This window comes from Tupaia chinensis, unplaced genomic scaffold (assembly GCF_000334495.1).
Source record: "Tupaia chinensis unplaced genomic scaffold, TupChi_1.0 Scaffold000047_1, whole genome shotgun sequence".
Lineage (NCBI taxonomy): Eukaryota > Metazoa > Chordata > Mammalia > Scandentia > Tupaiidae > Tupaia > Tupaia belangeri.
In genome coordinates this window covers 1021375-1043199 of record NW_006159505.1, presented here as the reverse complement: position 1 = coordinate 1043199, position 21825 = coordinate 1021375, and the positions used below count along the sequence as shown (strand labels likewise).

The following is a 21825-nucleotide window of genomic DNA, read 5'->3' as shown; positions in this document are numbered from 1 at the left end:
ATGTGGTCAGGCAGGGCCAGTGGAATTGTGCTGGCCAGTTGACCAGTCGGAGCCAAGGTCCTCTTGTCTCATTTACCATGCCTGAAGGAAAACTTGACCTAGAGCCTTAAGGTCTCAAGTGGCAAGAGGTCTTAGTCCTAGTATTTGATTCTCACTTGGTTCTGGGCCTGTCTCCCATTCTATGGGATGGAAATAATAACCTTTGCACCCCTCATGTTTCTCCTGTGTGACTGTGAGTGTCACGACAGCGAGGTGGGCTCTCAGATTCCATGTCCAGACCACTTGGAGCCTCCATTCTGTCGGTTCTTGAAAATGTGGCCTAGAGTGGCAGTGTGTCAGGGGATTCCTAACAGCTAAAAGGCAAAACCTAAAGGCAAAAACTAAACTGCCTGTCTCTGCTGTTCCTGCCCCATCTCTACTCCTCCTCCTTCTCTGCACCGCCTTCCTTTCTCCCATATGTCCTTTCTTCCCTTTCTGTTCTGGCTCTTTCTCATACTCTGAGGAGCCAGCTCTGGAAAAGGCTCCACTTTCCCAGGCTTAGTATTTCACCTGGCCCCAAGTTGTGTCCCTCGCCCTGCTTGGGCTACTTCCTACAGGATGTACTCTGCAGTCTCCCAGCCCTTGGACCCTGATGGGACCGTGTTCCGGCTCCGCTTCACAGCCATGGTCTGGTGGGTCATCACTTTCCCCGCGTTCGGCTTCTTCTTCTGCATCATCTGGTCCCTGGTGTTCCACTTTGAGTACACGGTGGCCACTGACTGTGGGGTGAGTGCCAGGCTCCCCAGCCTCTGGGTCAGGGCCAGGTCAGGAGATGGTGTAAGGGGGAATCAGAGAGTAGGAGAGAAGGCCGACGACGGTCAGAGAAAAGGGGAAGGACAAAAGGATGGGGAGAGGCAAGTCAGATTGAGGGAGAGCCTGGGGGAGAAGGCCAGGGAGTATCACAGTATTCTAAGAGTTGAAAGAGGATTACAGAAAAAGCAAGAGTGTGTGAGGGGTTTTGGGAGAAAGAAAGGGGTTGGGAAGGGGCAGAGAGATTGTGAGAGGGAAAAGGAGGCTGAAGAAAGACCAGACTGGAGAGGAAGCTGGTTCCAAAGAGGTAAGATAAGGCCTAGAGCCAGAAGGAACAGGTGGCTTTAGCCTAGACTGGGGAACTCAACTTGGAGGATCTTCAGCTCTGCTCTGAGAATCTCAAGCTTTGTTTCTCCTGTTGGCATTCCCAAGCCCCACAACCTGTGTCCACTCAGGGCTCTGTCCGCCAGAAACCTGCCCCCTAGATCAGTGCATTGGACCTTTCTGAGGGTCCCGGGATACAGGGTCTGTGTTAGAGGCATGGGGTTGAATATAGACTTGCCCTTAGTATCTCATTCCTGCAAAAACGGCACTCTGACTCAGTCATAACTGCAGTGAGTTGGAATTCCTATTGTGATCAAAGGGAGTGCAGAGGCTGTGTGTACTCAGAGAAGGCAATTAACCCAGCATGGCCCTTGGGGAAGTCTTCCTTCCTGGAGGAAGGTGCATTGTTTCTGTGAGATGAAGAAGGGTCTTGTGAATACCAGACTGAGAAATTTGGATTTTATCCAGAGGACAATGGGGAACTTTGAGAATATTTTAAGCAGCAAAGCGACATGATGGTATTTGTACTTTAGAAGATTATTTTGACTTCTGAGTAGAGAACAGATTTGAGGGTAGGTACCAAAATAGGGAGACCAGTGAGGAGTACAATAGCTCCTGCTACTGGGGAGACCAGAGCTAAGGTAAGGGGTACTATGAGGATAGATAGGAGGGGATAGAGTTCAGAGAGAAGTAGCAAGTAGGACTGACAAGTATTGGGTTTTTTGTTCATTTGCAAAGGGGCAGGTTATAAAATAGAGAAGCCATCTGTAATTTGAGGAGACTTTTATCTGAGGCCAAAGGTACGAATCTCTAATGGTGAAATCTGAGATACCATGATAGATTTTTTTGGAACCCACCCTTGATACTCACCCTTGTGAGTTTCTGATCCACTGCCCTGACAGAAATGGGTTATCTACCCATCTCTCACTGCTCCGAGTTCTGGTCTCTTGGGGAGGTTATTGTCACAATTAGTGAGTGGGGAACTTATGTGCTGGGTGTGGAATGGGGCCAAGACTAAATGTACCTGCTTGTGTGTGTGTGTGTGTGTGTGTGTATGTATGTATGTGTCTACATGACGGAAGAGATAATCCCTGCTCTTAGAATCCCACCCCTACCTCTAATCTGAGGGGAGTTTGTAAAGACAAGGCCAGTAGCTACAGGGCTCTAGCTCTCTTCCTCCTGAGGTCTCCCTGCAACTCTGTCTAATCTCTCTCTAATATCTGTACCCATTAGTCAGAGTTCAGAGCTCTTGAATGCTTTAGGCTCTTCTAGTCAAGCTTTAGATACTGGTCCTGTCCCCGTAAAGTAGCTGAGATCAGGAAGGAGTTTTCAGGAAATGAAAGCAAGACTCTCATTAACCCGACTTGGGAACAAAGAAGCAGAAAAATCAACTAAGGACACGGGGAGGTCTCAGATGTGTCTGGTGAAGACATGGCCCCTGCCTCTCACCCATAAGCAGGCCTACCCATTCTTTTTCTTTTTTTGGGAGGTTTTTGCTATAAGGCACGTGCACTCGCCAGAGAGACAGAAAGTGAGAAATCACCCCCAGGGGGGATGCCCACGCCGCAATCCCTTCTCCTCCATTCTCCTCTTGGGATCTTGGGCACGCACACACACGCGCCTGGTGTGAGTTTAAGCCACCGGGTCGGAGACTCGAACCACGATAGACTACATGGGAGTCCAGCAACATAGTCATTACACAACATAGTCATTACACCAACTGCTGGTCCTGGCCTACCCATTCTTTTTTTTTTTTTGGAGAGATTTTCACTATAGGGCACGTGCGCTCGCCTGGCAGACAGAGAGAGACATAGAGACAGAAAGTGAGAAATCACCCCCCCAGGGGGGATGGTCACACCGCAATCCCTTCTCCTCCATTCTCCTGTCGGGATCTTGGGCACGCACGCACACGCGCCCGGCGTGAGTTTTAAGCCACCGGGTCCAGGACACGAACCGCGGTCGACTATGTGGGAGTCCAGCGACATAGCCATTACGCTAACTGCTGGTTCCCCCGGCCTACCCATTCTTAATGCCATGTAGCTCACAGCTACTTTGCAGGATTTTCAGGGAAATTTATCTTCTAAAAGCCATTACTTATTGTGCTCACTGTGTACTAGACACTGCAGGTACTTTGCATACATCATTTTTAGATTTCATGACCACCCTGCAAGGTAGGTGAGGATATGCCTGTTTTACTAATGAAGGAATTGGAGCAAGGTTAAGTGACTTGCTCAGGTAATAAAAGCAAAGCTGGGATGCTTTGTGCAGCTCCATGGTCTCTCTGCTGCCTCTTCACCGATTACTCAGAGTAAAGATCTAAGCCTAGTGTCAAGCTATGGTATCTCAATCCATGGCCTTAAGAGCAGTATCTTCTCACCCAGAGCTCTGCAGTTAGCTTCTTTTAACTGCCGAGGGGAATGTATCTTTTTTTCTTTTTTAAAGATTTATTTTATTTAACTTTATTTATTTATTTACTTATTTTAATTTGACCAGAGAGGGACAGAGCAAGAAAGAAAGAGAAAAAGTGAGAAAGCAAGCTGCCAGGACTGGTCGGCCATGTGGGAGTCCAGCGCCCTTAACCACCTTACCACCTGCCAGCCCCAAGGGAATCCATCTTTTTGTGCGGAGGCTATGAAATCCCTGGCTGGTATTCCTGGAAGCCCACCCTAGCCCTATGAGCTGCCTCCAGCATTGACCATCTTCTCAGTGATCCAGAGACCCTCCAGCATCTCCATTGGAAGAAAGGAAGACTGGTCCTCCACAGTTAGAAAAACTTATCTCTTTGCTGGGTTGCTGGGCTCTGGCATTACCCTGGTCCTCGTTGAAGGCCTAAAAAGAAAATTGTACAAACACTTGGTAGTGGCTGGCAGCTTCCAGTCTTGGAATCTTTTTTTTTTTTTTAAAGGTTTTTTGCCATAGGGCACATGTGCTCGCTGGAGAGAGTCAGAGAGAGACAGTGAGAGAAAATGTGAGAAATCACCCTCCATGGGGAATGACTACATCACAATCCCTTCTTCATTCTCCTCCTGAAATTTTGGGCATGCAGACACACATATGTGGCTTGATTTTCAAGCTGCCAGGTCCGAGACTCAAAACATGATTGGCCGTGGGAGTCCAGCATCTTAACTGTGCCACCTGCTGGTCCCAGTCTTGAAATCTTTTAAAAATCTAGATTCTCTTGTTCCAGACTTGCATTTTCACATGACCCCCTCTTCACATTATTATTTTTTTTTTTAAAGAAGTTTTTGCCTTAGGGCACATGCATGTACTGGAGAGAGAGACAGAGACAGTGAGAAAGAAAGAAATCACCCCCTGGGGGGATGGCTACACCATAGTCCCTTCTCCTCCATTCTTCTGGGATCTTGGGCATGCACACACATGCCCAGAGTGACTTTTTTTTGTTGTTTTTTTTTTAGAGGTTTTTGCTAAAGGGTGCGTGCGCTCGCCAGAGAGACAGAGACAGCAAGAAATCACCCCTCAGGGTGGATGGCCATGCTGCAATCCCTTCTCCTCCATTCTCCTCTTGGGATCTTGGGCACTTACACACACATGCCCGGTGTGAGTTCAGGCCACCTGGTCCGGGTCTCAAACCGCAGTTGACTACATGGTAGTTGAGTGACACAGCCATTACACTAACTGCTGGTCTCCCCAGCGTGATTTTTTTTTTTTTTAGAGGTTTTTGCTATAGGGCGCATGTGCTCGCCAGACAGACAAAGAGAGACAGAGAGACAGAAAGCGAGAAATCACCCCCCCAGGGGGGATGGCCACGCCGCAATCCCTTCTCTTCCATTCTCAGGATTTTGGGCACGCACATATACACGCCCAGCATGAGTTTTAAGTCGCCGGGTCCGGGACTCGAACTACGGTCAACTACGTGGGAGTCCAGCGACATAGCCATTGCGCTAACTGCTGGTCCCCACAGCGTGATTTTTAAGCCACCGGGTCCAGGACTCGAATTGTGGTCAGCCATGTGGGAGTCCAGCTACGTAACCTCTACACCATCTCCTGGTCCCACATTGTATGCATTATTAAAGTTTGCAAAACACTCTCTAAAAGATCTAAAGAAGTCTGAAAGATCTCCTTCCATCCCTGGCTTTCTTATCCCCATCTAAACTACTGTTCATTCATCCCCCGTCCTCACACCTCTCATACAGGCAACATGCCAGTCCTTGCAGCTGTGTATTTTCACCTCCTTCCTCTTCCTTAAGCAATGAGACTCCAATTCTTTCAGGTATGAGAAATTCCAATCACTGGGACCAGCAGTTAGTGTAATGGCTGTGTCGCTGGACTCCCATGTAATCGACTGCAGTTTGAGTCCCGGACCCAGTGGCTTAAACTCAGGCCAGGTGCGTGTGTGTGCATGCTCAAGATTCCGAGAGGAGAATGGAGGAGAAGGGATTGTGGCATGGCCATCCCCCCGGGGGGGGTGATTTCTCACTTTCTGTCTCTCTGTCTTTCTGGCGAGCGCATGCGCTCTATAGCAAAAACTTCTCCAAAAAAAAAAGAAAGAAATTCCAATCACTGAGAAAGACAGGAGAGATGCACAGAACAAGGGTCATTTTTCTTAGACTGCACCAGGTTAGGAGCACCTTTCTTTAAGATGATTGAGTTAGGGGTACCCTTCTGACCCTGCTCCCTGAGTCTCATAAGTACCCTCTACCACCTTGGTGTACCTGCCCAGAGGAATGAATGGTACTGGAAGCCATCAGAACAGCTCAGCTGGTAGTGAATCCAGCCCTGCTTCAAGGAATCTCAGATGGTCTGTGACTCACCCCTCTCCTCTGGACTGAATCTGGGGTTCTGGGCTCCTGGAACTCACATGGGGGTGGAGACCACAGCTCTAAGTCATGGCATGGGCAGCATTAGAACCCATCTATATACCTGCCCAAATGTGCAGGCTCCAGTTTAGGGGGAGAGAAGGTCCTGCCATACCCCTACACAAATCCTAGGCTGTCTAGAGAGTAAGAACCAAGGATATTGGGCCCAGGACGTGGAAGCGTAAGTCTTCTGAGAGCTCAGTGGGCACTTGAAAGAGGACTTCCTAGAAGGGGATGGGCAAGAGCAGACCCTTCTCAGGGCCAGTGATTTTGACAGGAGTGAAAGCTCTCTAGAGTGGGGGCTAGCAGAGGGCGACACCCAGACAGGTCACAACTCTCTAGGTGCCCAATTACCTTCCGTCGGTGAGCTCGGCCATCGGTGGGGAGGTGCCCCAGCGCTATGTGTGGCGCTTCTGCATTGGCCTGCACTCAGCACCGCGATTCTTGGTGGCCTTCGCCTACTGGAACCACTACCTCAGCTGCGCCTCCCCGTGTCCCAGCTACCGCCCTCTCTGCTGCCTCAACTTTGGCCTCAACGTCATCGAGAACCTCGCGCTGCTAGTGCTGACCTACGTCTCCTCCTCTGAGGACTTCAGTGGGTGCCGGGACAAGGGAGGTGTGGGGAAGGGTTTATGGAGGGGATGTGTCCTAGCCCCTTAAATGTGGACCTTCTCGGGGTAGGGAAGTGGCCACTCCCTATAATGCGTGCACCCACCCTCCTCTCGCTCCAGCTGTCCACGAAAATGCTTTCATTGTGTTCATCGCCTCATCCCTCAGCCACATGCTCCTTACCTGCATTCTCTGGCGGCTGACCAAGAAGCACACAGTAAGTCAGGAGGTACGGTCTACCCCTAGTGGGGCTCCAGGAGCCCAGAAGAAACTTAAGGATATCTGTCCTCAGGATGCGGGGAATGGTGAGGTGGGAACTGGCGTTCTCATTGCAACTCTGGCAGAGGGGTGCTAGGAATTGGGGCAAGTGGGGGAAATAACTGATCCATATCAAGTACTGTCTTGGGAAAGTATGGGAGACTGGAGAATGGAGTAGATGCAGGCTGCGGTAGGCTGGACTGGTCTGCAGTAATTCCTGTGCCCCATTCACCGCACGCCTTCTCCCCATGTTTTTGGAGGTGTGGGTGGGTGACTCCATGTAACTTTCATACTCCCTCTTCCCAAAGTGGAATGGGAAGGGATACTGTGCTCCTTGGCCTCGTCCCTCCCCAAACGCAGGATGTGAACATGCTCACCATCCCTGCTGTCCCTGCCTGTGCCCCCTCCTATGACCACTAGTGGGAACCAGGGAGGGGAGGCCCCAGCTTCTACTGGGGCCAAGCCGGGTGGCTGTGCACATACCCACAAGCTGCGGAGTGACCAGACAGCTCATCCCCTAGGATCGCAAGTCCTACAGCTGGAAGCAGCGGCTCTTCATCATCAACTTCATCGCCTTCTTCTCGGCGCTGGCTGTCTACTTTCGACACAACATGTACTGTGAGGCTGGAGGTGAGGCCAGGCTGGGATCCAAGGGGGTCCTAAGTGGCTCTGGGGCACCAAGGTGTTCTCATAATGGGCAGTGGTCATGGGGGCTGGCTGCCGTTTGTTCCCTGTGATAGACTCCTGGTGTGGTGACTTACCAAGTGGCCTCTGAGGGGGAGCAGGAGGTTCACCGTGCCCTGTTCCTTGTGTCCTCACAACAGTGTACACCATCTTTGCCATCCTGGAGTACACTGTTGTCCTAACCAACATGGCATTCCACATGACGGCCTGGTGGGACTTCGGAAACAAGGAGCTGCTCATAGCCTCTCAGCCTGAGGAAAAGCGATTCTAAACCCTTCTCTCCTGCTGAGGTGGTGGCAGCCCACTCCCCAGAACAAGAAACAAGATACCACTCTGGCTTTCTGCACCCCCAGTGTCCTCTCTGGGCCCTACTGAAGCTGAGGGAGGGGAAGACAGGAAGAGCACAGGGTAGAGCTGACCCCAGTGCTGCTGGCTTCTCCTTCTCCCCACTCCTCTTAGGGCCATTGGGGTCTTCAAGCAACATCACCCCTACCGAGGCCCCAAGAAGCAGAGCTGGCAAGACAGCTCCACCATTTGGTGCTAAAAAAGTCTTGAGGTTCATGACCACCATCCGGTTCTTGGCCTTTACATAGCCACCCTTCACTGAGGTCAGGGACCACTGAACAGTGAGTGGCTACTACCTGGAAACCACAACCATTTCTCTTCATGTGTCTCATGACCTGCTGTGTACATCTAGGCCTGTGGCCACAGCACCCTGCTAAGGTTGCCCAGGTATTCTGAGTTCACTCTGATTTGGCATGTACCCACAGCGTGCACCATTCCCTCAGCCCTAGTGTGTCCATGTGTGTGATGGGGTGGACATGCTGTATGATTTCAAAGGGCTCTGCCAGTCTGTAGTTCTGAGGCCATCTGATGGAGTGGTGTTCTGTACCTGAAGGATGACATTTTCTAGAGAAAGCACCAGCACAGCATGCATTTCCCTTCCCTTCTGAAATCTGGCTTATGGACTCTTCTTCCTTTGCAATGTTACGGGTGAAAGGGTCAGATGCACAGATCACTACCCCAAAATGGGCTCCCTGGTATCCCTCCATCTGCCCTACTGCCCAGGCTCTTTTGTGTACATTTATTTCAAAGGAAAATAAATTTCTTTCTTTTTTCTTTTTTTTCTTTTTGCCAACAGTCTTGGAAAGGTTTACTAGTCTTGGGGTTCATTTGAGGTGATGGACTTGGGAAGGCAGGGTGTGACTTGGAGTAGCACTATTTGTACCCCATAGGCCTCAAAGCTGGGATACTTGGAAAGAAGAGGCTTCAGTTGAGGTAGAGGCCTGAATTCCAGCCCCCACACTTGTTGAAGAGCTGTCCCCTTGGGAGAGTAAGGGGCTACCTAATACATGTCTGTGAGACCACCTACCTTCAGGCTGATGGCTCTTGCTTTCAGAGTCTTGGATCAGGAAGTCTTTCTTCAAGCTTGGCATCTCAGTCCACTGCATCTGTGGCTAGGCCCCAGAGCAAGACTGGCCCCACCAAGGGAGTCCAGAGCTTTGTTAGGGAAATTGGGGGGTAGGGGAACCACAATGAAGTCTATTGTCTCCAATCCCCTCTTAGAGAAAACAAAAGGCTCCCAGTCTCTGGGGAGCCCTCATCCATGCCCACCCCCTAATGCCCAGCACAGAGGGAGGAGCCGGGGCCACTGGAGACAGGAGGTTTTATTGATGCTGATGGGGGAAGGAAAGGCCCCCAGGAGCACGGGGGCTGAGTCAGTCAGCGGATGCATAAGGCCTGGGCACATGGGGGCAGATTAGGGCACATGTATCTTCTCAGGATTCTGTGACTCCGTCCTTGGGGAAGGCAGAAAGTGTCTTGGGGACAATTCCAAGAGCAACAGGCCAAAGGTTAGAGATGGCTGGGAGCCCATAACCTGAGAGGAGGCACCATGACAGGCAGCAACAACTCTGTAGAAAGCTGGATGAGCTGGTCAGTAGCGGAAAATGGGGAGGGGACCCTGGGTTGGCCTCTTGGAGAGGGGTCCAACCTCAGCCTGGGTGAGCTCATGAGAATACCTGGTCTTCTCAAGGCCAGTGGGGCAGGGCCCAAAGCCCCTTTCCCTGTGGGCCTTATTAATGAGAAAAAGGCATTCAGGGAGCACCCTGGCAAGGGGTGCCAGAATTAGTCCTTAAGGCACAGCTGGGAGCAGACAAGGCGCCAAGGCACAACTGGTGGGGGGCAGGGGCAGCCTCCAAGCTGAGTGCCAGGGTCACAAGAGGACACAGGACCGCCCACGTTTGATCGGCGTGGGGTTGAGCACAGCCCGGACTGCCTCAGCGAACACTTCCTTGACGCCCTCCTGCTGCAAGGCCGAGCACTCGAGGTAGCGCACAGCATGGATCTGCTTGGCTAGAGCTTGGCCCTGCTGCGGCGTGATGGGTGCCTGGCCCTGCTCCTTGAGGCGCCGCAGGGTTTCAGGCTGGGCTCTCAGGTCCTTCTTGGTGCCCACCAGGAGGATGGGCACATCAGGGCAGTGGTGGCACACCTCTGGATGCCACTTGTGCCGCACGTTCTCGTAGGAGGGTGGACTGGCAATGGAGAAACAGATGACAAAGACATTGGTCTGAGGGTAGGAGAGTGTGCGGAGGCGGTCATACTCCTCCTGGCCCGCAGTGTCCCACAGGTTCAGGTTCACTGTGCGCCCATCCACTGCGCTCTGGGCACTGTAGTTGTCGAACACTGTGGGGATGTACTCCTTGGGGAAGGCATTGGTTGTGTAGCAGATGAGCAGGCACGTCTTGCCCACAGCCCCATCACCCACCACTACACACTTGATGCTCTGCATCGTGGGTACAGCTGCTGCAGTGGAGGCAGGGCCTCCTCCCTCTTCTGGGCCCCTCTGGGTTCAGTGACCTGTGGACAGAGGACAGGGACACTCTTGGTTAGGGAGGCTTCTACGTGTAAGGAAGGATGGGGGCACAAAGGAAACCAGCTCCTTTTCCCTTATTGTGACATCTCCAGATCCCATCAGGACAGACATCAGAGAGACACATATAATTAGAGGCTCTGAGATTTCACAAAGATGCTGCAGAGATGCAACAGAACATGGTGGGAAGCACATGTGCTCTGGTGCCAGACTGATTAAGGTCATATTCTGGTCCTGCTGTCTCTTAGCTCTGTGATCCTGGACAAATTAACCTCTATGCCTCAATTTTCTTATCTACAAAATGGGAATAAAATAAGACCTACTTTATTGCATTGTTCTGAGGATTACCTAATAAGTATTAGCTTATTCTTCTCCAGGCAGTATAGATAGAAGGAGAGTACACAAGTATAGGGAGCTATAGGATCCTTTACTAACTATGGATCCCCCCCACTAAGAAACTGGAGAGGGGCTCTGGAAATGGTGGGAAGCACATGTGCTCTGGTGCCAGACTGATTAAGGTCATATTCTGGTCCTGCTGTCTCTTAGCTCTGTGATCCTGGACAAATTAACCTCTATGCCTCAATTTTCTTATCTACAAAATGGGAATAAAATAAGACCTACTTTATTGCATTGTTCTGAGGATTACCTAATAAGTATTAGCTATTTTTATTCTTCTCCAGGCAGTATAGATAGAAGGAGAGTACACAAGTATAGGGAGCTATAGGATCCTTTACTAACTATGGATCCCCCCCACTAAGAAACTGGAGAGGGGCTCTGGAAGGCAGCAGGGGTAGAAAAATTCCCAACTCAAGGCCTCCCCTGCCCAGTACACCAACATGTCACCTTCTCCAAAACCGACATCCTGGCTACTGAGTGCGAACCAAAAGGTACTGTGAGAAGCCCACTGAGTAAGGAACACTAATCTCAAGACAGCTGCCTTAGCCCAATCTGCAGTTTATGGGGTTAGGGAGAAGGGGACCAGCTTGTTGCCTCATCCTTCCAAGCAAGTAAAACCCTACCTGGCCACCTGCATTCAAGTCAGCAACTCCGTGCAGGTGAATAATGGAGACTGAGCTGGGACTGGGACTTAGACTGGAATCTAGTATACTGTGATGAGTGAGGCAGAGGCTAAGGCTCTCAGACATTAGCATCCTCTCCCAAGGCCCTAGGTGAGGTGGGGTAGATCCTTCAAGCCTCACCAGTAGGGACAAACAGCAAGACGAGCAACTTGATTCCCCCTACCCCATCTTCTGCCCCTTTCCTGAGACCATGGCGTGTGCCTCTGAAGGATTTCAGTGGCTTCCAGACTCTGGAGAACACAGCACCTTTAAAACACCATCACTGAGAAAGCAGATGCTGGAGCCAGATGGGCAGAGATTGTAATCATGGCTCCTCCAACTAGTTATGCAGGATCTTGGCAATATATTTAAGTTCCCTGAGCCTCAATTTTCTCATCTGTGAGATAAGGATAATCTTGCCTGTTGTGTTAAAACTGCTCAGAATATGAAATATATAGAAAGTGATTTAGCATGGGGCATGGCACACAGGAAGTGCCCAATAAACGGACTGCTCTATTTACTAGTGGGGTGAATATGACAGAGTTCCAGCTCCAGCCACCACCCTCTGTAGGTCACAGGGCCCTAGGGTGAGGAACTGCTCTTCTGAGTTCTGGAACAGGACGAAGCTTCCGGAAACCCTGTGATTATTTATACTGCTGTGGCAAGGGTCGTCCTCTCATCGGCTACTTCCTCACAGCCATGAAAGACGCTTACTGGCCAGTATGTGACTTCCTTTCCCTGACTCTATGCCACAACCAGTCCCTGGGAGGCAGCAGCCTTGTTTCAGGTACAACTGAATCCCTGAATATCCCTGATTCCAGTCCAGACCATCACTAACCTATTTTCTCCACTTTCCATAATGCCAGAATGCACCCTGGTCTGGGAACCCCTTACTCCCAAGCCTGACCTGTCCTGAATGGTTCAAATGCCTCAAACCCCAAAGACAGGAGAGGAGGGAAATCCCTGCATTGGAGAGTGGAAAAGAAACTTTGGTGAAGGGGCTGCAAAGGACCAGCTTCCTCCCAGGCCAGTCTCCTCTAGGACAGCTGGGAATGAAATGGTTTCACATCAAGAGATTTCTTCCTCGTTCATGTTAAAAATATTTCAAACTTATTCGCATCAGTTATCAGTGTGTATGTTTAACCTCAGGACATTCACATATAGCCCCTCAGGGAGTGGGTTGGGGAGGGAGACACAGACCCTCAGGAGCACTGGAGGGAGCCTCAGTCTGGAAGCTGAGGGATCCAAGTTCTAGTCCCAGTTTTGCTGACACACTGAAACCACGCATGAGGCACTTACCTTCTGTGGGCCTCAGTTTCCTCATCTAGGAAATGGAGATAAACATGCCCATGACAAGGGAACTAGGTAAGTGAAATATGACTTAAAAAGCCATTGGGGCAGGGCCAGCCAGTGGCACGGCGGTTAAGGCGTGGGATCCCATACGGCCAACTGGATGGTTGGAGTCCTGGACCTGGTGGCTTGAAAATCACACTGGGCACATGTACCCAAAATTCCCAAGAGAATAGAGAAGGGACTGCTGTGTGGCCATCCCCCCTGGGGGATGTTTTCTCTCTTCTCTGTGTCTGGCAAGCACAGGCGCCAATAGCAAAACAAAACAAAAAAGATGCCCAAAGGGCAGATGCCATTATTTGTGTCCACTGAATTATCTGCCAGGCTCTGGCATTTCACAGCAGAATTGCTGGGCCTGTAATGGCCAGTTCCACACAGAGAAGGGAAGTGGGTGTGGCAATAGGGCTGAGAACTCTCCTCCACAAGCCCAGTACTGGGCTGGCCCAGCAGGAAGGCAAGGAGGGAACTCTGGCCAGCAGTCACAAGGCCCAAGAGACTGGAAGTATAGCCAGTTCTCTAGGGAGGTGGTTATCAACCAGCAATCTGTACATCAGCCCTCAAAGGAGGCGGGAGGGAGAGGGCTTCCGGGCTGGCAAGGGAACAGGGACTGACACCGGAAAAGGATCATAAGTGAGGCAGTATCCAGAAACATGCAGGGCAGAGGCAGTGTGGTACAGGGCCTAGAAAAGTGAATACCTGAATCTGACCTCCTGAGTTCATTTGCTGACCTCGTCTCTTGATAAAAAGCCCTCACATGACACGAGGCTTTACAGACTACATGGTGTTAAGTCATTCCATCTCCTAACAACCTAATGGTGTTATTCGTGTCTTACAGATGAGGAGACAGACTCGAGAGCGGTTAAAGTAACCCAGTGTCACACAGCTAGTACAGGAGCCAGACAGAGCCAGTTCTGATCCAAAGTCCTGCATTTTCCTCAGTGTATCATACAGCCTCCAGGTTCTCTCTTACCGGCTGTGTAAACATGAGCACATAGGTCACATCTCTTCTTAGAGCCTCAGTTTCTTCATCTGTGCAACAGGAGTATTAGGACTTGCCCGCCCCATCTCACAGGGCAGCCTGGGGAGTCCTGAGCATGGGCATGAATATGTTCTGTAGACTGAAGTGCTATCCATTGCAGGAGGTGACAGGAACAAAGCCTTTTATCCCAAGAGGCAGAAAGCACAGGACATACATGTGTCTGGGTGGTGGCACCAGCCTGCCCCTCACTACAGAGGTCTGATTTAGTTCTTTATCCTCTCTCCCAAGACAGCTCTTTTCTCTGAAATCCTCTGGCCTGAACTAGGAATATACTCCCATAGCCGTTTTTGTTTTGTTTTGTTTTAGAGAGGTTTTTGCTATAGGGCATGTGCACTCACCAGAAAGACAGAGACAGAGACAGAAAGCGAGAAATCACCCCCCAGGGTGAATGGCCACACCACAATCCTTTCTCCTCCATGCTCCTCTCAGGACCTCGGGCATGTGCACACACACACCCGGCATGAGTTTAAGTCACCGGATCTGGCACTCGAAATGTGGTCTACTACATGGGAGTCCAGTGACATAGTCATTATGCCAACTGCTGGTCCCCCCATAGCTGTTTTTCTTTTTAAGATTTTTTGCTATAGGGCATGTGTACTCACTGGAGAAAGAGAGAGAGAGAGAGAGAGAGAGAGAGAGAGGGGGGGGGGAAAAATTCACCCCCCCAGAGGGGATGAGGGGGGGGGGGGTGAAAGAATTCACCCCCCCAGAGGGGATGGCCATGGACCCTCTAGAGCACTGGAAGGAGCCTCAGTCTGGAAGTTGAAGGACCCAATCCCATCTCTTCCATTCTTAGGATTTGGGGCATTCACACACACCTGTCTAGCATGTTTTTCAGGCTGCCAGATCTGGGACTAGAATCAAGGTGTTGGAACCAGCACCTTAACAACTATGTCACCTGCTGCCCCCTATAGCCCATTTTAAGGAGGGTATATGATAACAGGTAGGATCTAGCTTATAAGTGCTATTAAAAGACAGATGTCAGTGTTGTAGGAGGCCAGACCAGGAGAGTGGCCTGCCTGGGGTTGGGTTCAAATATGACTATTCACTTGATGTGTGTTTTTAAAAAATAATCTTCATTTAGAGACTAAATTTGGTTTTGTAGATCTGTATGCTATTAGCCAAATTACAATGACTTGTTCTGGAGTTTTTAATTCTCATTTTGATTCAGTTCATGCTTGATCTCCCATCTTAGCATTCATGGCTCTTCATAAACCTGTTGGCTTTTATTTTTTTTAAGAGATTTTGCTATAGGGTTTGTGTTCTAGCCAGAGACACAGATAGAGAGAAAGTGAGAAATCACCCCCACCCCCAGGGAGGATGGGCATGCCACAATCCCTTCTCCTAATTCTCCTCTGGGGATTTTGGGCACACGCACATAAGTCCAGCATGAGTTTCAAGCCACTGGGTCTGGGACTCAAACTGAGGTCTGCTGTTTGGAAGTCCAGGGCCTTAACCTTTTTGCCACCTGCTGGTCCTGACCTCCTAGGGTTTTAAAGTAAGTCACACAGACTGGGATTTCTGCCCTTTTTATTTTTAATCTGCTAGAGGACATGTGTGCTCACAGGAGAGAGAAAGGGAAAGCGAGAAAGCACCCCCACCCATGGGTGACTGTCATGCTGCAATCCCTTCTCCATCTCTCCCTTCCCTTGGGATTTTGGGCACACAAGCACACGTGCCAAGCTTGTTTTTCAAGCCTCCAGGTCTGGGTCCAGTGTTTGGCCATGTGGGATCCAGCTATTAGTACTTTAACCTTCATGCCACCAGCTGGTCCCAGTCTGGGTTTCAGTCCTGGTTCTGCCACTTAGCAGCTATATGACCCTGGACTTATGATGATTTGCCTCCTTAGACTTCAATGTCCTTATCTTTCCAGTGCAACAGTCGCAGTACCTAACCTCATAGGGTTGTTAGAAGAATTAAGTGCATTAGGCCACGATATACATGCCGATATAGTACTTCCAAGTGTGAGTTCCCAAGCTCCGTGCTCCAAGAGGGGTCTTTGTCTTCTGCAACAAGCCAAGATCATTTTTGTCTCTGGACTTTAACTCTTGTTTTACTCTCTCCTGCCATTCCTTCACCCTTCTCAAATCTTCCTAAGTCCTCAAGGTCTAGCTTGAGTTCACTGTCACATGAGGCTACTGAATTCTTTGAATTTCCATAGCATAGCTAACCTTCTGAACCTTGCCTGGCTCCATGAATTTCTCCTCCAACAGACATTACATAAGCCTCCCAGCTGTGGCTGCTCCTTCCATACTAGGGCCTGGGTTTCTCTGGACTCCACCATAGAGCTTTGAGTACAGGCTGGGCACATCACAGTGTCCAGCCACTGCCTTCTCTTCTGATCTGCTGTCTCTATCCCTCATTCTGGAATCTGAACAGAGCCCTCTGAAGCCCAGGACTGGGTACCCTCCGTTCCACTCTACACCACCACCCCCCAACACTGCAATGCAGAATCTTATCAGATAGCAATGACAGCTAAAAGCTATGGCTGGGATAGGCAAAAATCTGGCTCCAGCAGGGACTTCTGCCCAAGGGAGCAGAGCTCATGGGGGTGGGGAGAGAGGGCTGAGCCTGAGTGTGGTCCATAAAGCCTAGCAAGCACACAGTGGGGCCTCGCCTTGGGGTGTGGCCCAGGACAGCCTAAAAGGGGGGAGGGGAAGGAAGCAGGCGATGACTGCCTGATTGCCAGATCTCTGTAGCCGTTAGAGCAGGGGAAGTGTCCTAACTGGGCGTGGGGGAGGGGAGGAATGGACTCAAACTGCTTGTGAATGTAGGGGTGATAGAAACGTACTACAGCCTTCTAATTTCCCTCCTGAATGTGGGGTTTCTTGTCTGCAGTCCTCCCTGAACTCAACTCTGGGCATTCCAACCTGTAGCTCTGGTCACACCACCCTACTCTACAAAGAAGCCTCCGTATTCCCTCTCCCAGAACTTACCAAGCAGAGCTGCTCGTATAGCCAAGCACTGTCACCACCTCCTCCAGGAAAGTCACTACTGAATCACTACAGTCGCAAAGGACTTAAGCTATCCAAAGTCTGGTCTCTGTCTCCTAAGCATGTCTTGCTTGGTGACTGATCTGAATCTTATCTCTTGTCCTTAGACTGGGAGGGCCTTGAGCACAAAGTCCTGTCTCCCTAGGCTGAGCACCACTCACAGTGCTATCAGCAAATAACTGAATGAGCTCTGTTCTGTCCTGCACGTTTTTGCACGAGGGGTTGTTCTTGGTCTTCCTGGAATGCTGCTCATCTCCTAAGATCAGTCCTGTCCCCCAGCTTCTCCAGGACCTCTCAGCAACCCCCTGTCCTATTTATTTCCAGAAGCCCAGCAAAGGGCCGAGTAAATGCTGCAGCCTCTCTGTCTCTCTCTCTCTCTCTCTCACACACACACACACATACACACACACACATAGAGCCAATCCAGACTTTGATGCTAGGAAGAAGTAAGATCCTCTAAATTCAGAAGACACAAGACAAAGGTAACCAATTTCTCCTTGCCCTGAGGAGCACAAAGTGAGGGTAATGAACACACAAGCTCTACTGTCTTTTCTGTCACTGAAAGGATGAGGGGCAAGGCAGGCTGAACTAGCTCAGAGGTGATAAGATGGGTAGGAAAAGTGGTCCTGGGCGGCTAAGGATTTGGGACTATCTGAAGACCCTTGGTCAAAGACAAGGCAAGGGCAGGGGCACTGCTGGAAAGGCTTCAGAAGCTCCACGATTTTGTTCATTTTGATAGAGGAGAGGTGGTGATATGAAGAGGCTTAAAGGGGCTGCAGCTGGTTGCAGCTGGGCTGGGAGGAGGAAGCTGGGGGAGACATGAGGTCAGTGTGGGGCTGGGAGTAGGCCAAGGGCTGAGTCTCTCTTTCTTCCCCTTCTCCCCATCAGCAGGGAAGAACCCAGGAAAGTCTAGTTCCCAGCTTAAAAAACCCCATGCTGGAGTACTCGCAACCTCTTGCCATTCTCCATCCTGCAGCCCCTGCAGAGGCTCCTGCACTGTAGCAGGTAGTATAAGAGGAGAGAGCTGATGCCACCTGGTGAGAAGGAGGAAACAAGACAGTTGTGGCTGGGAAGGGGCTGTGGGGGGCTGGGACCCTTTTGGAGTCCCAGTTTCCTCCCTTCCTTCAGAACAGTGAACCCCTGGGCCAGGCCAGCTTTGCTGGGGGAGCCCAGAAGGCTGTCCCCTCCCCCACCAGGCCAGCAGCACAGAGGAAGGCTGAGCCCTCTAGCTTCCTCCTCAAGCCTAGCCTAGCAGCAGCTCCTAGCCTAGCAGCAGCTCCGCAGGCTCTGGGCCCCATGAAAGGCCTGTGAAGTGGCACTTCCTTTGCTCATTTCACACGAGGCAGCACAAAAGTGCCATCCTCTCAATCCCACCTCCCCCACCTGAAAATACCCACAGAGAAACCCTGGGCTGCCCAGTCCCGCCAGCAAAAGCCTGAGGCCTGAGGGGGTTTCCACAAGGGAAAATAACAGCAGGGAGGAAACTCTAGCATCTACTTTCCATCAGTGGGGCAGAGCCGGAGCAGAGAACAGGGTACTCTCCTATCTTGCTGCCCCCAGCAAAATCCCCAACACACTCCATCCCCTTTTCTCTCAGCCCCTAACAATCCTTGTGATTTGGAGAAAGGGCTACAGTTCTGTCGCTGGACACTCAGGGGCTACTCAGGCCTGCCAGGGCAACACTGGTGAGACACCTGGGCCCAGAGTGGGGGCTGGGGGGCACTGCTAAGAGGAATCTTTTCAGGGAGGTAGAGGCAGCTATCATTGTACACTCTGCCCTTTGGAGGTATTGATATGCAACTCCTTAATGCTGAAATGGAGACAAGAAAAACTAAATTGACTAGGGTTAGGCTGAGAGAAGCTTCCACAAAGGAGAGAACTTACTCCAGTCTGACGAGGGTCCACCATCTCTCTCTGACTTCCTTCAGGATCACCCTACCATTGCTTTATCCTTTCAAGAAATGGGTCAGAGGGGTCAGGTGACCTGTGTCGAAGCCCTTTTAGCCTCTAAGTTCCCGGGCCCTCATGGCTAGCTCATTCGGGGATGTTCATGATTTAGCACTGACATTATTGAACAGCCAGCCACCCTGGCCCTGCCCCAGCTGAGAAGGTCCTCGCCTCTGGCTCCTGGAGAAATGCCCTCCCCCCCTATACAAAATGAAGACAAAAGAGGAAGCTGGACCCTGGACAGGAAAACCAGTCTGATCTGGGGAGGTGGCCCAGGCTTCATCTTTGGTTTCCCGCCTCAGTTCTTCTCACGGATCTGACAAGCCTCGGCACTAACAGGCTGTACTAAAGATGGAGGAAGGGCTCTTTAGTCTGGGCCCCAGGCTTCCTTCTTTTCCCCAGTATTTCCCCAGTATTATGGTGGTAGCTCACCATATAAGCTACCACCAACATATTATTTTTCTACTTGTCTCACTATAGCCAGTTTCTCATATCTTCCTTCTTAAGACCTCTCAAAAGCTTGCACCAGCCACCTCATGTGTGTGCCCTAATATCTTTCAGAGAACAACTCTCCAAATCCCAGATTCCCAACCAGGACACCAGCTACTTCTCTTCAGGTTATGACCTTTATGAGCCAAGCCCTCAACAGCAGCCTCCTAGGTTGGAGCCCCTACCTCCCACCTCCACAATGGTATTTTCCCATTGAGATAGTGTCCACCGCCATTGTATTGTTTCCAGCAGTGACTTTCTTGTAAGTAACTCAAACCTCCTGTGGGACCAGATCTTGCCTGGGAGAACCCAATTCAGCCGTCCTGTCTTTATCCTGAGTCCTGTGGGTTGTTCAGTTATGCAGAATGCTAAAGTAAGTACTAGTTTGCCAGGCTGGGAATCAGGACTCCTAGGTTTTTTTATTGAGCTTGTGATGCTGGGAAAGTGCCTTGTATGCACATCCTTCCCTGAGCTGGGATTTGATGCTGGGATTTATTTCCTCCTGGGGCCAACTTCCCAGAAATGAGAGGAGAGAAAGGCAAGTAGAAGGATAGGGCTGGAAGAAGGGACACTTTACGGAAGAGAGGCAGGTGTGAGACAGAAAGATAGGATGGAGAGCGAGCATAGCTCTTACATTTGGCTGTGCTTGGGAGATCCCAAAAATGGAGTACTTGCCCTCCACCCCTTCTCTTTTTTCTTTTTCTAGTGGAGAGAAAAGAATACAGAAGACTGAAGGAGACAGACAGAAGCAAGATCCCTTAGCGGCATCCTAAAGGCTTGAAGAAGGTGTTCTTGAACAGAGGCAAGAGCTTACAGAGCCAGGTGGGATGGAAGTTAGTCTTGGGAGAAACTCCCAAGAGAGGCAGAGGCCCTTCTAGGTGAGGAGGGAATATTTAAGGATGCCAGAAGGCAGAGGGATCAGAACTCCAGAGGCCTTCCTGGTTGCCAAAGTCTGAGGCAAACCTGGGCACGTGGGTGCCCAGCCTGGGCAGGCCCCAGAAGGCAACAAGTAAGAAGCAGCAGAAAGCCTTAGCCTCGCGCCCTTCTTTTCTTGATTCAAAACTGAAACAGTTAAGATTGACGTTAAACCAGCAGCAGTCTTCTCTCCAGAATCCTGCCTTTGCCCCCCTCCCTTTCGTTCCATTACACCCAGCTGGCCTCATTCTCCCCAACAGGCTATGCTGGAACCAGCAGTTGCTGGCGTCAAGGACCTCCAGGTTGTCCCCTGGCCTCCAGGCCTAGCTTCTTCTTGGTCAAGCACCCAAGGGTCGGGGTGATTTGATTTCCCACGGCCTCTCTCAGCCTTCCTCCTCTGTTACCCTACCCTGACTGCTACAGACTGCTTCCTCCCACCTAACCACAACCTCACCCACTGCAGGTTCCCTGCACTCTGCTGGCTTCCCCTACTTTGAGCCCTCCCAAAGCTGAGGGCAGTTACTTTGTCTCCAAGAGATAATGATGTGGACACATAGACATTGGCACATGCATACATGCATGCACACACACACACACACACGCATACACACATAGGTCTTCCAGGTCTTTAATCTTCTCTATCAGTGGGAAGTTGCCCCCTGCTTCTCCAAGCAAGGGAGCTTTGAAAAGGCTCTCCCACTTACCAAATCTTCTACAGTAGATGCTGACCCCAAAGCTGAAGATAAGTGGGTGAAAAGGAGGCCAAGAGACCCAGAGGAAAGAGGAGAGATGGAAGAAGCAAGAGGGTGGAGATGTGTACAGGAGCCAGAAGCTGGGAAGGAAAGGCAGCGGGGAGGCTGCGGGTGTCAGATAAACACCGGGACAGGGTAGGTGAAGAGAGGTGAGGGCCCAGGTAAGACTGTCTGGGGGATAAGAGACTGAAGGGGATGAGAGGAGACAGTGATGGAGGGTTGTGGTGCGAGGGTGGAGGAGGACAGCGTAAGAAGGTGTAGAAAGAAGAGAAAGGCTAGGAGACGGTTTCCAATTTTCCCAGAAGACCAGAGCCCTGCTATCTCCCCAGAACCCTATAACCCCGATAATCATCAATACTTCCAAACGCAAGTCCTTCCATCTGCAGTCCCAGGGCAAGACCAGACCTTTTCCTCCCTCTGTTTACCTCTAAAAGAGCCAGGTGCTACTCAGCCAGGCACAACAGACGTTTGCTCACTAAATACCTGTTGCTTTCCTCCAGGGGTGGAGAGGGTGGAACTCGGAAGGACAGAGAAGGGCAGGGGCTGGCAGCTCTCCTGCCCCTTGAGTCGGCCAGAGTGCAGAGGACCCGGCGCTGCAGCCCAAGAGTGGGTCTGGATGGGCATCGATCTTCCAGGGAGAGCGCTCTTTCTGCAGCCTCAGGCGTCAGAAGCCCCAGACCGTCTCCATCTCAGGCTCACAGATGTCACAGCTGCCCAAGCAGAAGAGTGCCATCTCCCGCTCGGCGGCCCCCTCCCCTCCAAGACTTCCGAACATCGCGCACAACTTCTGAGTCCCCCCAGGAGCGTTCTCACTCCAGAGACGTTTCTCTCAGAGGTGGAGCTCCTCCGACCTCACGGGTCTCTCGCTGCTCCCGGGAGCCGGTACAGCCGCGGAGGGCCCCCTCGCCGAGCCGCCGCCCGGCGGGGGC

At 51.0% G+C, this 21825-nt stretch overlaps 2 protein-coding genes and 1 long non-coding RNA gene across 17 annotated transcripts in view; 1 reads left to right on the top strand and 2 right to left on the bottom strand.

Annotated features, from left to right (window-relative positions):
* The window catches only part of LOC114008797 (uncharacterized), an 8867-nt gene extending 1513 nt beyond the window's left edge, over positions 1–7354 (bottom strand). The window contains exon 1 of the long non-coding RNA XR_003550296.1: positions 7281–7354. This is a non-coding gene — a long non-coding RNA (uncharacterized LOC114008797). The remainder of the gene's footprint in view (positions 1–7280) is intronic.
* PGAP2 (post-GPI attachment to proteins 2) overlaps positions 1–19510 on the top strand; it is a 48732-nt gene extending 29222 nt beyond the window's left edge. For 5 of the 14 annotated variants that reach the window (XM_027773924.1, XM_027773926.1, XM_027773934.1 and 2 more), the window contains 5 exons: positions 597–765; positions 6273–6525; positions 6662–6768; positions 7319–7427; positions 19302–19510. In XM_027773924.1, coding sequence (XP_027629725.1) covers positions 597–765; positions 6273–6525; positions 6662–6768; positions 7319–7427; positions 19302–19495 — 832 coding nt within the window. In that variant the 3' untranslated portion in view covers positions 19496–19510. Of the gene's footprint in view, positions 1–596; positions 766–6272; positions 6526–6661; positions 6845–7318; positions 7428–7621; positions 8606–19301 lie in introns of those variants that run through there. The other 9 variants (XM_027773945.1, XM_027773946.1, XM_027773940.1 and 6 more) reach the window with 8 other exon arrangements.
* Positions 9131–21825, bottom strand: part of RHOG (ras homolog family member G) — a 14277-nt gene continuing 1582 nt past the window's right edge. The window contains exons 1-2 of one of the 2 annotated variants that reach the window (XM_006140923.3): positions 21380–21818; positions 9131–10340 (exon numbers count right to left, since the gene is read on the bottom strand). In XM_006140923.3, the coding sequence (XP_006140985.1) occupies positions 9697–10272 (576 nt within the window). In that variant the 5' untranslated portion in view covers positions 10273–10340; positions 21380–21818 and the 3' untranslated portion in view covers positions 9131–9696. Of the gene's footprint in view, positions 10341–21379; positions 21819–21825 lie in introns of those variants that run through there. The other variant, XM_006140924.3, reaches the window with a different exon arrangement.